This window comes from Tenrec ecaudatus, chromosome 5 (assembly GCF_050624435.1).
Source record: "Tenrec ecaudatus isolate mTenEca1 chromosome 5, mTenEca1.hap1, whole genome shotgun sequence".
In the NCBI taxonomy this organism is placed as follows: Eukaryota; Metazoa; Chordata; class Mammalia; order Afrosoricida; family Tenrecidae; genus Tenrec; species Tenrec ecaudatus.
Window position 1 is genome coordinate 70406632 of NC_134534.1, and position 17745 is coordinate 70424376.

Here is a 17745-nt window from a genome sequence, read left to right on the forward strand (position 1 = left end):
ATTAACAATGGTGTTAAGTAAGTCATCTGTTTAAACCACAGAATTAAGAAGAAAATCGAAACTATGATAATTCAACTTAGTCACCAGATAAATGAAAAAATAAGTTATTTCATGATCATCAAATTCACAAACTTGTATTGAAGTCTGACAATACCAACTATAGATACCGTTGTAGAAAACCTGAAACACTTAATTGGTGTTGGTAGGAGGGTAAATTAATGAAATCACTCTGGAGACCAATGTGGTAATATTTAGCAAATTCCAAGATGTGTATACCATATATGTCGGCAAATTAATTCCTAAATACATGTATTCATAGGAGTAGTATTAGCCATGTAAGTAGAAAAAAAATAAGTTTTCATTGTCCTGAACTGTCTTGCACAATGCAGAACTTTTCATTTCCTTGGACTCTGGACACCTAAGGCCAGTAGCATCCACATAGTATAAGTCCAATGACCTTCACATATTTCTACCAGCACATATTTGAGAACCAGTGAAGTTCACATACTCACCACAGATAAATTTAGTAAGGTATAGTAAATTTGAATGTGTACATACCCCTGAGCTACAAATGCCACTCTCAGGGTATACTTTAAAGAAATCTAAGCCCAGAACAAAGCCATAACCAAGGTGAATGGGTAGGGGGGCATGGGGTTGAGGCCCAATGCCCACCTGTAGACAATTGGACACCCCCTTACAGAGAGGTCACAGGGAAGAGATGGGCCAGTCAGAATGCAGCATAGCACTGGTGAAACACACAACTTTCCTCTAGTTCTAGAGTGCTTCCTTCACCTCAATATCATGTCCTCAATTGGACCGTACAAATTGGATTAGACCAGAACATGCACACTGCTATAGACGAGAGCCTGAAACACATGGAATCCAAGATAGATAAACCCCTCAGGGCCACCAAGGAGAGTAGAGATACCAGGAGGATTAGGGAAGGGTGGGAGGGTGGTGAGGGGGAATTAATCACATGGATCAATCTATAACCTCCTCCCAGGGGGACAAATAAAGGAAAAGTGGATGAGGGGCGATGGAGGACAATGTAAGTTATGGAAATAATAATCTATAACTTATCAAGGGTTTGTGAGGCAGGGTGGGGTGAGAGAGGGGGAAGAAAAGGGGAACTGCTAGCAGGGGCACAAGTGGGAAGAGAAGGCTTTGAAAATGATGATGGCGGCATATGTGCAAATGAGCTTAACACCCTGGGTTGTGATAAGAGATGTAAGAACCCCCAATACAAGTATTAAAAAAGTCCCACAGGAATCTGAGAAAAGTATGATTGTAGTCAAGCTTGAGTAGGTGGAAAAATTGAAGGAGAAATAATGGCTTGAGCATGAACTTCCAGTTAAAAATTTAAAGCATAAGTTATTAAGTTATTTGAGGTGTGACACTTTTAAATAGAAAGAAAACCAAAATTACTCATTGATGGAAAGAAAGTAAAAACAAGAAAACAAAAGAAAATCCAGACCAGATACACACGTGACAAGATGGAGATCAAACAGCACGGAATGTGAGAGTGAAAACTTGGAAAATGACTATGGAAGAAACATAATAAATTGTGGTACATTCATGTGATAAAATCCCATCTCTTGTACCTGAGGAGCACAACCTGGATGAACTAACTAGATCTAGTTGAGTCCATGTAAATAAACTCCACAGAGCAACCACACGGAATGAACCAGATCTACGTGTTAACGTGCATACACTGCCAAGTGTAAGATTTACTGAAACAAAACAAACAAACAAACAGAAAAGACACTACTAGGATTAGAGATAGATTATGATAACACAGATAGTAAAATCAAAACAAAACTTATTTTGGGAATTACCAATTCCCGTGGATGAATTCACAATTCATACACATTTTGCTTCAATTTGTTCATTACATTCCCCTCAATGTACCATCCCAAATCCCATTGCCTCCTTGTGTTTCCTGTTTCCATTCCTCCTTTTTCCTAACTCTCTGAGCGCTGTCCTTGGGTAAGTGCTCCCTTTTGGGGCTTCTGCTCCCCCACCCCCTGTGTTAGTCTGGGTACTTTTAGAGAAACAAATCCACAGAAACTCATATAGAAGAGAGAGTTTTATATAAAGGTTAAGTGTGCATCAAGAAAACACCCCAATCCAGTGCTGCCCAAGCCCACAAGTCAAACATTAACCCATATGTCTAACACCAATCCACAAAGTCTTCCTCCATCTCACAAACGGACTCAATGATGCCGACTGCAGGAGGAAAGCCGAGTCAGTGAATGTGTAAGCATCTCAGAGCTGGCAGGGGTCTCCACACGGCTGCTCCAGCACCAAGGGCTGCATCAGGGTAGGTCCATGTGGCTTCTCCTTGGGGATGTCTTGCAGGAAGTCAGCCTTGCAAGCTGAAGCAGGGAACTGCTAAGGCAGCTGCACCCTGATCTTACCATCGAAAGCAAGAGACCTGAGAACTAGAAAGGCGAGGCTCATGGAGCCATTTATCCGTCTGCCCTTCAATTAACCCCACATGTGTTTATCGGCCAGTTTGGCACAATAAACTAACTCACCACCCAAACAATTTTATTAGGAGTTAATCCAGACATCATTCCATTCCACAGTTCAATCTCATCAAGAAATATTGTACAATTGCTATCACAGTTTAAAATCATTTTCCTCCTTCTGAACTCCTTGATATCAGCCCCGTTTACCACCACCACCACCAATCTCCTGCCATATCTCCAATGAACCCTTATTCTAATTGCTGTTCACCACTCCTGGGCCTCATATACCTAAACACGGAAAAACATATAACAATGATTCAAGAATGCTACCCACAGTGACCAAATACATCAGCGGTAAGCTCCAGTATGAAAACGGTCTTTGGCTGATGGCTATCATATTGCTGAGTTCGTCCACTCCCAGGCTTGAAGGGCGGCTAAGGGTCATAGTCTTGCAGGTTCTACCAGTCCTCATCTGCCCAATAAACCTACTGTCCTTCATGAATTTGAGCTTCGTTCTGATTTTCATAGCACTCTACCTAGAACCTTCTCCTCTGAGTGTCTTCAGAGGAGCTGGAAGTGCTGGTCAAGCAGCATCTCGTTCTGGTCTCAGCGTTGTGGAGAACGAGGTCTGTACGGCCACTCACTTAGCTAATTGTTTCCATATGTCTTTTGATTTTCTTTTTTTATTCATATATAAATTTTATTTCCTTTCTAAAAAGCAATAGAGTACAAAGAAAGCAATAATTATTCCAATGTGTTAACAATGTTACAAACCTCTGCGGTCTTTATAATCTGATCTATAATTCAATCTATAAATCTGAGTATTTTAAGTTATTAGTTTAAAACAAAGCTGAATTTCGCTATTTAAAATCTACAGTGAATATGAAAGTCACTTAAAAATCTGCAACAAAATATGCTTTATGATAAGCATCTTCTTTTTTCAATAAATCATTGATTTTCATCACTGTTCTTTCCTCTAGACAGGGAAAGGCCAATAGTTTCAAACAAGATGATTGTTCACAAGCTTTTTAAGCAACCCAGCTACTCTTCACCAATGTAGGGTCTAAAGTCTTAGAATTATAAACTAGGTTATGACAATTGTCCTTGGTATTCTGATCCTCTGGGCTTAAAGACTAAAGCTTTCTGTTTAGTTCTATTTTCATAACTTCGCCCCCACCCAGCATGTTCCACCACATTAATGGACCTATTTGCAGCAAAGCTAAATACACGTATTCAAATATCCTCTATCAACTTGATATATATTCAATGGTGTACACCCACTCTCCCTTCCACACCTGGTTAATGTGCTTGTTCTATTTAAGTCTCTACTCTTAAGCCAGCCCTCCTACTGAAGGCTTGTGTATCCAACAGTATTCAACTTTGTAACCTTTAACTCTTCTAAACCTCCCAGTAGCTCATCCTGCCTGATTACTTTTGTTGTTGCCAGCCTTCCTCTAACTGTATATTGCCTTCCCTTTTACACAGTTTGCATGTATCTACCTTCTACTTTCGCTTCCCCCTCCCTCCTCCCCTCTTCTCATCACCATGAAAGAATAGTTTCAGTGTGGAAAACCTTTTCTTGTTTTTTCATAATAGCAATCTCATAAAGTATTTGGTCTTTGGTAATTGACTGATTTCATTTAACATAATGTCCTCCAGATTCATTTATGGAATGAAGTGTTTCTCAGATTCATCGTCATTCTTTAACATTGTTTAGTATTCCATTGTGTGTGCATAATAAAGTTTCTTTATCACGTCTGCCATTGAAGGTTGTTCCCACTTTATTTCTTCTCTGTTATAAATAGCGTTGCAAGGAACATATGTGCATATTTCTGTTCTATCATGGCTCTTAGTATTTTAGGATAGATACCAAGTAGTGGGAGTGCTGAGTCCTATGGCATTTCCAGTCCCAACTTTTTAAGGATGCCCCTATAACTTTCCACACAGGTATCACTGTTTCACAGGCCCACAGGCTGAAATTTCTCTGCACCCTGAGCAGCAGTTTTTGGTGTGTCTTTTGCTTTTAAAATTTGCTAACAATTAAGTGATATCTTATTGCTTTTGCTTTGGACTTCTCAAAGCAAGTAATTGTAAGCATTTCTTCATATTTGTTGGCCACATGAATGCCTTTTTTGGGTGAAGTATCTGTGTCCTTTGACTATTTTAAAATTTGATTATTTGTCAACTTTTGTCTGGAGGTATTGATGTTTTCTATAAACTTTATAGATTAGTCTCTTGTTTGATAAATTATTTCCAATCCCTCCCCCATCCCATCTTTGGGTTTTCTATTTATTCTTTTGGTGAAAGAGATTGATGCACTCAAAAAACTCAAACTCACTGCCATAGAGTTGACGCCAGCTCATAGTGAACCTATGGGGCGGGATCGAACTGCCCTGTGAGTTTTCAAGACTGTAACTCTTTACACGAGTAGAAAGTCCCATATTTCTCTTGAGAGAGTTGGTGGTCATGAACCACTAACCTTGCAATTTGTAGCCCAATGTGTAACCACTTTGCCACCAGGTTCCCTCTTCTGATGCACTTAAGGGAGTAATTTTTATGGGGTATCAGTCATCTAGTTTGCTTTCTGCTATTTATTTTAATTATATTTAATCATGTATTTATGCCATGTATTGGGACTCTTTTTTCATTGGTGATGTTTATAGTTGTGTTACATTTAAGTCTTAGATCCACTTGAATTTGTTTTGTACATGGTGGGACATGTGTTTCCTGTTACCTTCCGTAAATGGATATCCAGTTTGGTCGGAACCATTTAGTAAAGAGATTACCTGTCTACAAATGGATGGATTTATCTCCGAGTTCTCAATTCTTCCCCTGTATTGATCTATGTCTATTACTGTTCCAGTGCTAGACTGTTTGGACTACTGTAGTTGTACTGTAGGTTTTGCGATTTGGAAATGAAAGGTCTCCTACTTTGTTATTCTTTCTAGTAGTATTTTACAAAAGTTAGTGATTGACTTTTCCACTTCCTTGAAGAATGATGCTGCCATCTGTATGGGGGTTACATTAGATCTATAAATAATTTTAAGTAGTATTGATATTTTCACTATTTTAAGTCTTCCTGTCCATAATTATGATATATTGTTCCATTTTTGTGGGTTTCTTTTGATTTCTTGTAGTAGTGTTATGCAATTTTATTTTTACACATCATTTTTTCTTGTTAAATTTATTTCTGGGTATTTCATCATTTGGGTGGCTATTATAAATTATATTACCTTGCTGACTTCCTTTCCAGATTTTCCTTCATAATAAAGAGGAATATGAATGATTTTTCTATGTTAATCTTGTACTCTGACAGTTTTCTGAATCATTCAATTAGTCCAAAAATTTTCTTACCAAGTCTTGGGATTTTATAAATGCAGATTTCAGTGTATATCATTATTATATAAAACCAGAGAAGTAAAGAATAAAATTCAGCAACTTACACATATTGGCTAACTCTGGAAAGGTGGGCAGGGAACTAGACTGTTGCAGATGGGGTCTGTGCCAGGTTGGGTTCTATAGAGGCCCAGAGCAGTGACATGTATATGTATATAGAAATAGATCTATACCAAGAAATGGCTTACAGAGCTGTAGAAGTAGGTAAGTTGAGGATATTTGGAGTTGTATATCCAGAGATTTCTCTCGACTTTTGTACCTGCAGAAGCTGATTAGCATGAAGCAGGGGGATGAAGCAGGAAGACAGCAGGCTGGTGGATACAGAGGGAAACGAATCCAAGGTTGGTCAAATTAATCCAGGGTCAGCAGTCTGCTGACAGATCCTGGAAACAACAGGCAACAGAATTGGAGATCCACAAACCAGATGTAAGAGCTAGATCCAGTAGGAAACGAATGGGGAAGAGTGTTCAACTCTGCCCTGGGTCTCTCTCTCTCTTATTCAAAAGGTCGCTTGCCCAAAAAGCTGTCATCAGGCTGTAACATCAGCATGTAACATGGTGGATAGGTTGGGCGCCCCCCACCTTCACTCAGGAGTGTCTCCAAAACTCCAAACTAACTGCCATCAAATTCATGCATAGTGACCCTATAGGACAGGATAGAACTGCCTCTGTAAGTTCCTGAGACAGCAACTCTTTTTTTTAGTTAACAGTTTCACCACACATAATTCGTATATCACACAATTCAATGAAGACAATTCACGTATCATAAATGTCAATGGTGTAAACATATTAAAAAGAGTTGTGCAACCATCACGATCTTTTTTAGAACATTTTCTTATCTCTTGTACTTATTATTGCTAATGCTGTGCCCCTCCCCCACAAACTTCCCCTGCCATAACCCTAAGAAACTATTAATCCATAATAAAACCATTACAAATGTAAAAGGGAGAACTAATTATAAGGTGTTAAACTGGTTGAGATCCCTGGGTAAGTGGGTGTCCATGAAAGGTGGCCCATTACCACCACATATTTATCATCTTAATGCCCTCCTTGCTTCAATACATGCAGTAATCTGATTGGCAAATATATGCCCTTGTAAAGCAATGTTATTGGGAAATTTCCCCTAGAAACAAACCAATGGTCAATATAAACAGAGCCCAGTCATTTAAGAATTCCATCTGTACAAAGCAACAACTCATGGATTGTGGTTCCCAGCTGGGCTATACTTGAATAACTTTTTCAATAGTGTATACAAATGATCGATGCTGTCCATGGAATTGCCTTTGACAATATTGTTTTTTATAAAATGTATAACGAGACTTCTAAAGTAAACCAGAGTTGTACATAACCTGTGAACAAGTGAATGGATTCTGGAATCCCACTTAGTTCTGGCCCCAATCCAAGAACACTTAGTCCTCATGACATGACCCTGTTAGGTCTTTGCCTTCATGAAGAGTTCACTGAAAAGATGAGTGCTACAGCAAAGTGTGGTAAAGAAAACAGATGGTGCCCAGGATATCAATAAGAATAGCATCTGCGGTCTTAAGAGCTTGTATTCAAAGAAGCAGTTATCTAAGTGTGGCATCAACTAAGTCCACATTAAAGAAGTACACCAAGCCTGTATGATCCAAACAACGAAATCCAAATATGGGGGAGGGAAAGGTATCAGAGCTCAGTGGTGAACACCCACTGTGGGAGCTCAAAATCCATCTGCAGGGTACCCATGCCGAGGAAACCTCTGGAAAATCCCCTTTGACCACAGCGGATGGACGCAAACAGCCCTGGAAGCAGACGGAAAGTATTGCAAACTTGATTACTGGCGGATGGGACTATGGTATAAAAGGGTACCCGGTCAGCTGATCTCCCTCGTGCCCGCTTCTGGATGTGTCGTAGGTTTAAATATGTCTCACTTGTTTCTTGGCAAGCTTTCTGCCTGGCTGGTGTCTTTTCTTTCCCTTGTTTTTGTCTTTGACATGTTTCCCAGTATATAAAGCACAGAAGGGACGGCTGTATAGACAATAACTGATGTAATGGCTTGTCAGGGATACGGCGGTCAGAGGACTTGAGGGGAACAGGACAAAAACCAGAGGAGGAAAGATGCCCTGGAATGCATTGTGGTGACGTGTGGAGAACTCTTCTGAACTACAGCTGAATCCTGCAAGTATATGATATATTGGTGGGGTGGGGGTAGAAGAAGAAAGGGGACTAACGCAGATATAGTTAGGTTAAAAGTTAACACCGAGAACTTAAATCATGAGTTTCCAGTGTGCAGAAGATGGACGACAGTGGGAACCCGTAATTCACTTGCAGGGTGTGCAAAAGGAATAAAGCTCTGGTGATTTCTTTCTAACCATGAACTGAGGACATGGGAGCAACCTGCTATCAGACAGAGTGCTTTGGAGAGAGGACTGCAGCAGATGAAAATGATAAACCTGACCTGGATGGTTCAAACCTTGTCCTTTGAACTCCCCTCTGACACACTTTGTGCTTGATCTGCTTATTGTCTGTGTTTTTAATTTTTTTTTTCAAATCAAGGTTGGTCTCTGTTGTCTTTTGGAATCTCTGTTATGTGTTTTGTTTCTCAGTATATGAAAGCCAAGATCAGTGATTCTTCAGGGACAACAACTAGAATAAGCATTCCTGTGGAGTATCATGAGGGAGGTGGCGGTGGGGATAAGAGGGAACTGACATCAAGGAGTTCAAGAAGGAAGAAAATGTTTTGAAACTCATTGTGGTAGTGATTGTACAACACTGCTTGATATAACTGCACTATGGAATATATGATGTCTGGATTCGCTCCTGATAAAATGGTTTCCAAAAAATATATAGATTAAATAGGATGGATGGGGGAGGATAAGTAAATAAAAATATAAATTAAATACAAAATGGAAATATAGAAAAAGATGGACAAATCAAAGTTACAAACTAGTATGAGAGATATCGACCCAAATATATCATAAGTGTAACAACAATCAAGTGTATCAATAATCAGAGAGTAAATTAACTAAATTACTTGTTGAAAAGCATTTACATACATACATACATACATACATACATATAGATATACTGCAACTCTTAATGGGAGTAGCAAACCTGTCTTTCTCCCTCAGTTTTGGAACTCTGACATAAACTCTAATCATCAAAGGGGCTCAACTCTATCAATTCTTGTTTCTTAAAATATTTATAGCAAATATAGTATAATGCTGACAATTCTTAAATGTACCCTGAATTGACACAGTGGCTGCAACAATGGGCTCAAACAAAGCAAAAACTACATGATAACATTCAATTTTCTACATAGAAAAATTACATGATAACATTTAATTTTCTACATGGGTCAGAGCTGATCTGACAACATCTAACTTCCAAATACATGCTTCTGTATGTTGAAAATATAACTACAGTTGTTTTAGAGACTATATGTCAGAAACATGAATTATTAAGAAACATGAAGGACAAGATGAGGCAAAGGAAAAAATCCCAAGAGCTGCTAAAAAGAAAGAAACAAGTATGCACTTGAAAATGACACATTGATAGGTTTTATCAGTATGAAAAGGATACAGAGAAAATAGATTATTATCCTTAAAAGCCTTGGCTACGTAGTCCGAGTGGAGCTAGCGAGCCGAGTGGTTGTGTGAACGCGTCTCCAAGACCGGTAGCGCTTGCAGCATGGCTGACCAACTGACTGAAGAGCAAATTGCAGAATTCCAGGAAGCTTTCTCACTATTTGACAAGGATGGTGACGGAACTATAATCACAAAGGAATTGGGGACTGTCATGAGGTCTCTTGGGCAGAATCCCACAGAAGCAGAATTACAAGACATGATTAATGAAGCAAATGCTGATGGTAATGGCACAATTGACTTTCCGGAATTTCTGACAATGATGGCAAGAAAAATGAAGGACACAGACAGTGAGGAAGAAATCAGAGAAGCATTCCGTGTGTTCGATAAGGATGGCACGGCTACATTAGTGCAGCAGAACTTCGTCACATGATGAAAAACCTTGGAGAGAAGTTAACAGACGAAGAGGTTGATGAAATGATCAGGGAAGCAGATATTGATGGGGATGGTTAAGTAAACTATGAAGAGTTTGTACAAATGATGACAGCAAAGTGAAGACATTGTACAGAATGTGTTAAATTTCTTGTACAAAATTGTTTATTTGCCTTTTCTTTGTTTGTAACTTATCTGTAAAAGGTTTCCCCCAACTGTCAAAAGAATATGCATGTATAGTAATTAGGACTTCATTCCTCCATATTCTCTTCCCTTATCTTACTGTCATTGTCCTGAAACCTTATTTTAGAAAATTGATCAAGTAACATGTTGCATGTGGCTTACTCTGGATATATCTAAGCCCTTCTGCACATCTAAATTTAGATGGAGTTGGTCAAACGAGGGAACATCTGGTTAGGCCTTTTTTTCAGTAGTTTTCTTTAGGTACCGTCAGCATGTGGTTGTTGAAGTGTGGAGCTGTAACTCTGCGTGGACTAAGGACAGTCAACAATATGTACTTAAAGTTGCACTATTGCAAAACGGGTGTATTATCCAGGTACTCGTACACTATTTTTTTGTACTGCTGGTCCTGTACCAGAAACCTTTTCTTTTATGGTTACTTGCTTTTTAAACTTTGTTTAGCCACTTAAAGAAAATCTGCTTATGGCACAATTTCCCTCAAATCCATTCCAAGTTGTATATTTGTTTTCCAATAAAAAAATTACAATTAAAAAAAAGCCTTGGCCACAAAATTAGTGTCCTTCTAGAATTCTCTATCTAAGTGAACGCATCATTTGAAAATGAGCACGGAGAACTTAGAGTCTTAATGGAAAGCACTAGTAAGGCGCTTCTTCAGAAAGGAGGGGATGGTATTCAGAAGGAAGAAGTGGAATGAAAAACATTGGGAAGCAATGCTCTTGCTTCCAAATACAAAAATCAATGTTTTAGGTTCTCAAACTATTGAGAAGCATAAGGAAACATTGTAAAAGCAAATATTGATACTTTAGTGGATTTAGACACAAATTGAAACTAAAATTCAGGAGAACAATAGCATGTAGCATGCAGGGTATGAGATTAATAACATAATATTGTTCTAAAACATTTACTTTAATAAAGAGATGCCTAGAGTAGTTACTAATGGGCACCCTCATGACATACTGGTTTCATGCTGGGACGCTAGCACCGAAGTGAGCAGTTCAAAACCACCAGACAGTCCATGAGAGAAAGGTATGGCTTTCTACTCCCGTAAACAGTCTCAAACTCACGGGGCAGTTCTATCCTGTCCTAGAGGGTCGTGATGAGTTAGAATCAACTCGATAGCAGTGAATATCTATCTATCTATCTATCTATCTATCTATCTATCTATCTATCTATCTATCATCTATCTATCATCTACCTATCTATCAAGTTACTGAGTCCACTTTATTCAACCTTCACATCGACCCTATATAGTGTTTCTGAGAGGGTTAATCTTAGTGGGAGCAGCCAACCTCATCATTTGTTTCTCCCTCAGAGTGGCTTGTGGGTCAGGCTGGCCACCAAGTGTTAAACCAAGAATGTATGTTTAAATTTTACCCACCAGGGTAAATGGAGAAAAGAAAAGGGCTGGTGGGGAAAGGATAATAGTAAACACTTAACTGATGCTAAATATGCATCAAGCATTATTCTGCATATATTTACCAAATTTATTTTCATTTTGCAGTTGTGGATCCTGCAGGAAAAAGAGGTTGAGATAAGTGTCCCCAGGTGACACTGTTACTGAGTAATTGAGTTGGCAGGCTTACATCTTGGCATTCCATACCCAAAGACCATTCTTCAGTATGCTAGGCTCCTGCTTTGGGTTGCTCAATAAAACCTGTCCATCCAATAGAAACTAGTGAATAGAGTTGGGAGCATAGAAGAACAAATGAACCAAACAAATGAAAGCCAAATATAAACAACACAGCAAACAGAAAGCAGAAGTAGACAAAATAAATCCAAACATGAATAACCTACACAAAAGAAAAGAAAATATGGTATTGTTGGCATAAAAGAGAAATTTTTAAGCCCCAAAGCATTATAGATGAACATATTATTATATTATATTAAGAAACACATTCCAGAAAAATATAACTCTCCAAAATTTCAATGCATTTATTGCCTTAGCTTTCATGGATGAAACTCATTGATGCAAGTATAAAGAAAAAGTGTCAACTACTGTGGGAGATGGTTAATAGACACCTTAGACCAGATGGATTACATCAAGGAAAGCACATCGAGAATATAAATAACTTAGTCTTTACTGACTTGAACATCAGGAATCAGATATACAATTTTGAAATCCTAAGCAAAACTGGAAGAAGCAGGACCCTCACGCAGCTGGTGAGAGTACAGACAGGTGCGTGTGCCACAGGACACAGGAACATGTGCTATAATTGAGGGTACATAAACTAATTTTAATACAAAATATTAATTTTGAAGAATGGTACAGTTATCTACATCATTTTCACAGCAATATCTGTTGAAACAAAGGACATCAGTGTGGTTAACAGGTCTTTAATCATATTCAGGTTTATGTATGTGCACAGAATACTCAGTTCCATGCTGTAATGTATTGTGTTGCATTGTATTCCATGTGGTTACTGTAAATATTAAATATGGTAAAAAATTAAATGTGATAATTTATACAAAACAATGCAGAGAGTAACCTGAAGCAATGCTCAATATGAGACCAAGAAAATTTAAATTTGGTATATTTTAATTCAGTATTATTAGATTAGGGACCATAATAAAAATTATGATAAAAAGCAGCCACTGCACTCCTCTTATAAAATTTAACATGGTTAATTCTTTTTACTAAATTGAATTAAATTTGATTCTGATTTGCTATAGTGCTGTTCCCCCTGCATCAGTAATGATATAATACTTAAAAGAAATAGGTTAAAAGTGGGATATAGGCCAAATCGCATTGATAGTAAATTCCTTAGAGAGGACCTACTTAAACGTATTACAACTTCAGCATTAATAAATAAGCTGCCTTGCGTTACATCGTCAGAAGTGAAACTTCCTATGAAGACCTATCTGAAAAATATAAATTAGCATCATATTTAAAATTTCTTCTTCCATGCCTACATGTAAATGCAAACTTTATATAGTCATAAAATTAGACTTCTAAACACTTAATTTTGAATTAGAAATATGCTTTTTGATTTTTCTTCCAACTTGTAAACCCTACTGTCTTAGAGCACCGATGGGACATAATATACATGCATATAAGCGAGAGATGAAAAATGCAGTTACTCTGTGTGCTTGAGTTAGTTTTAAACTGCTGCTATTATTGAGCTTCCTTCTAAAGTTGATTGCAGAAGAATGTCTTACAGCTTTGCCATTTTTCCATATGTTATATAGTAGCATGGAGTTTACATCATTATTTAAAAATCAAGAATATGAGCTCAGAAAATCAGCAAAACCAATAGTACATTTCTAAAAAATAAAAAGCTACCATACTCCTGGTGTTATTACTTGCTGTTTCATTGATGCTGACTCCTGGTGGCTGACTCCTGTGTTCAGAAAAGGCCTGCTTCATGAGCATTTCAAGCATGTGACTTAAAAAAAAATTAGTCAGACCTACCTTCTGGGGTAGGTTCACAACACAAATCTAGTCATTTAACAGGTACTACTTGTTTTGCTCAGGGTCTGCCCAAACTTCTACTTTGGACATGTCAGAGTGACTCGACTTGGAAAGGGACCTTAGACTTGGTAATGGTGAGAGTCAGCCTAAGAGTAAAACACGCAACAAAGTGGATCGATGGGTGCTTATAGCCATGGTCCCAAACAGTCATTGTGAGGATGGTCCAGGGCCAGGCAGTGTTTGGCTCCATTGTATAGAGTCTTCATGAAGTGGAACTGACTGAACAACAACAATCAACAATAACAATAGGGTTAGACATATATTGAACTTCGAAAGAAACTGCCAGAAATTTTCTTAAACTGATCACAAAATCTTGCTTTAATATTAGTAATGACAGACTCCAAGACAATCCACCCTTGACAATATTCATATTGTCAGTCTTTAGCTTTAGTCATGTTCATGTTTGACATTTTCATTCATCTGATGGCAAATAATCTTGAGAATATTTTCATGTGCTCAGTTGCCATTTGTTTATATTAATTTTAAATGTCTATTAGTCATTTGTCCAATTTAATTAGGTCATTAAACTTTTATTGATTTGTAGGAATCTTTTGTATAATCAAGATTTAAGACCTTTGTATGTTTTCTTCAACTAGGGGTTTCACCTTATATTTTATACTTATAATTTTAATGATGCCAGTTTCTCAAAAATATTTTATATTAGTGTTTTCTATAATTTCTATAAAATAGTTGCTTAGTACAATATTATAAATATATTCTTTACTTCCTTCTAAAGGTTTTATTTATTAATGTTTGGCCAATAATCTATAATTTATAACAAACTTTTGGTTTTGTTATAAAGTAGATAGTGGAAGTCCATAATTTTTCTTTACATACTACCAGTAATTCCAATACCATTTGTTAAAAATATTTTCCTTAATCACATTGCCTTGATACTATTTTTGAAAACCAATTGATCTCATACATGAGGATCTATTGCTTAATTATAACATATTCCATTGCTCTATTTTTTTGTGGTATTATATAAATACAACATTGTCATTGTTTATTGTAGCTCTATAATAAATCTTGGCATCCTGGTGGCACGTTAGGGAAGCACTGGTCTACTAGCCACAAGGTTGGTGGTTCAAACCCACCAGCTGCGCCAGGGGAGAAAAGTTTCAGAGTTGTCAGGTCAATCTCTATTTTTCAAAAGTCAATTTGGAATTGAGTTGAGATTGAATTGTATCAGAGATTTAATTGTGTAGATTATCTTAAAGAATATATCTATGGGCCCTTCCTTCCACCGGCGGAGCCCAGCGACGACCTCTGTCCCATGGCCTCCGCTGCGGAGGACCCCGTTCTGGAGCGGTATTTTAAAGGCCACAAGGCTGCCATAACTTCCGAGGACTTCAACCCCAAAGGCAAACAACTTGGAAGGGGAAATCTTCTGAATTTAAAGCTCACACTGCCCCTGTTCGAAGTGTGGACTTTTCTGCTGATGGCCAATTTCTAGCAACTGCTTCTGAAGATAAATCTATCAAAGTATGGAACATGTATCGTCAGCGCTTCTTATACTCCTTATACCGCCATACACACTGGGTACGCTGTGCCAAATTCTCACCTGATGGAAGACGAATTGTATCATGTAGTGAAGATAAAACTGTTAAAATTTGGGACACCACAAATAAGCAGTGTATTAATAATTTCTCAGATTCTGTAGGGTTTGCCAATTTTGTGGATTTTAACCCTAATGGCACCTGCATAGCTTCAGCAGGTTCTGATCATACTGTGAAAATCTGGGATATAAGAGTGAACAAATTACTCCAGCATTATCAAGTCCACAGCGGTGGTGTTAATGGTTTATCATACCATCCTTCGGTCAACTACCTCATCACAGCTTCATCAGATGGGACCCTGAAGATTCTGGACCTCTTAGATGGAAGGCTGATATACACACTTCAAGGACATACGGGACCTGTCTTTGCTGTGTCATTTTCAAAAAGTGGGGAGTTATTCGCATCAGGAGGTGCAGATGCACAGGTCTTCCTGTGGCGAACTAACTTTGATGAATTGAATTATAAAGATCTCATTAAAAGAAATCTTAAAAGATTACATTTTGATTCACCACCACACCTTCTAGATATCTACCCAAGAACTCCATATCCTCAAGATGGAAAACTTGAGACTATTGAAATTAATCCCAAACTAGAAGTCAACGATTTGCAGACTTCCAATCCCCCAGTTGTGGATGTCCTTTCTTTTGACTCTACCACAACAACCGAAACCACGCTTAGAACCCCACCAGACAGGAGTGAAGAGACCAGCGGCCATTTCTTGAACCCGTCATTAGTGTCCTCGGACTGCTCCCCAGTGACCTTGAGGAAGAGAACAGAGGACATGGGCGACCTTCCCTCCGAGAGCCAAAGAAGCATCCCGCTGGCTGTGACTGATGCCTTAGAACATATCATGGAACAGCTCAATGTCCTGACCCAGACAGTTTCCATCTTGGAGCAGCGACTGACTGACAGAGGATAAGCTGAAAGACTGCCTTAAAAATCAACAAAAGTTGTTCAGTGTCTCCCAGCAGAGAAGTTAAGTAGAAAAGTGTGAGCGGAGGCACGATCGTTGCACCCTGTCCGGACATCCAGGAAGGTCACAGAGGATGCCTCATGCGACGCGACAATGCACGAGCTACGGCGCTGCCTCGGAGCATGCGCAGCAGAGCCCAAGGCCCATCTCAGACTGAGCTACACACCAAATCAATGACAGGACTACTTTGACGTACGACCCTTTCTAGGTAGAGGAATAAAGCCATAAGCATTCACGTGACGATTTACCCCATTTTATTTAAGATGCCAGTTTTCATTTCTAGTTCAAATATCACCAAGAAACAAACAAACCCCACTGGGTTTCATTGCTAACTCATTTCTGGTTGACTGTTTTGAGGCTATTCCTTTATGGGATTACGGTATTTCTTCCGTGAACAACACCCCTCCTGTCAGAGAATTATTTTAACTCCAAAATAGCAGTCTGTATGCAGAGAATGAGTTATTTAATACTATAAAGAAAAATATGTTTTTACATATATTGATCATTTCTTTAAATGATGTTCTGGTAAAAAGCCACACAATTTCCAAAGCAAGAATACACTTGTTTAAAAAAAAAAGAACACACTTGTTTTATTTAGAAGAGTCAGTGCTTGTGTGGCGTAGGTTAGTAGGGTTTTACTTAGTTTATGGTGTACACTCTTTTATCCTTTGGCCAACCTGAAGGAAAATGAGTTAAAAATGAAAATGAAGTCAGTGTGTCTTGTTAGTAAAAGGTCAATGCACTGAATGATTCGGGTATATCCAGTTCTGTGATCATGGCTCAGAGAGATTACGTTTGTGTGACTTCAGCATGTGCCACAGCCAGAGAGGCAGAGCCGTGATACTGTCCAGCATGCACACACGTGTGTCTGTTATTGCTTAGGATGATCTGGGTAAGCACTTGAAAAAATACCGTTTGTGTCCTATTGTCTTCCCTTTTAAAAATGAATTGTGATTTAAGACAATCTGAAAATAAGTTAGGAATACTAAAAGATCTTGGTTACAAATTAAGGATTTTGTTTTAAAGTAAGATCAACTTGACGAAAAACAGGCAAATTTGTTTTAGCTTGCATTTCTTTTAACTGCCATCAAGAACAGAGAGAATGCTAGAAACCAATCCACGGTTATGCTGTCTATGGGTAACTAGAGGGCCATGCTATCTAAGTTTTGGAAAAAAGGAAAAAACAAAGTACTATGTGTGTGAGTCTACATTTAGAAACTGCACAGCAATTTCAATCCTATCTGAGGTGGGTTATGTAAATGTTATCCTTGTGTGTTGTGCCTTTTTGTATCGAAGTGTGAATTTTTAGACATGTTCAAGAGCTTATAAAGACTAAGTCACATTGTATTTTTATGAAATGAAATGTCATACCAATTTTTTACTCTTTTTTGTGCTTCAAACAATAAAGAATTTTTTACCTTTATAAAAAAAGAATATATCTATGTTCATAATGCACATTCATTTGCAACTCTCTTGTAATATCTTTGTCAGGTGTGGGTATCAGAGCTATGTTAGGCTCATACAACAAATTGAGACAAGTTCTCTCTTCTAAAACAAATTCATTAAATTTGGTATGCTTTCTTCCATTAAAATCTTGCTAAAATGTATCAATAAAACCATGTGAATCTAAAATTTTATTTTGTAGCTTTTTATGTACAAATTCAATTTCATTAACACCTACA

General features: G+C 38.0%; 2 protein-coding genes and 1 pseudogene across 4 annotated transcripts in view; 2 read left to right on the forward strand and 1 right to left on the reverse strand.

Moving 5' to 3' along the window:
• C5H8orf34 (chromosome 5 C8orf34 homolog) overlaps positions 1 to 17745 on the reverse strand; it is a 417612-nt gene that overhangs the window by 229763 nt on the left and 170104 nt on the right. The gene's annotated exons all lie outside the window — the stretch shown is intronic.
• Positions 9522 to 10549, forward strand: LOC142448779 (calmodulin pseudogene; annotated as a pseudogene).
• LOC142448780 (uncharacterized) lies at positions 14808 to 16129 on the forward strand. Its single transcript, XM_075550659.1, is given in 2 exon segments — positions 14808 to 14904; positions 14907 to 16129. Coding segments are annotated over 2 exon segments (1200 nt in total). The 3' UTR covers positions 16010 to 16129.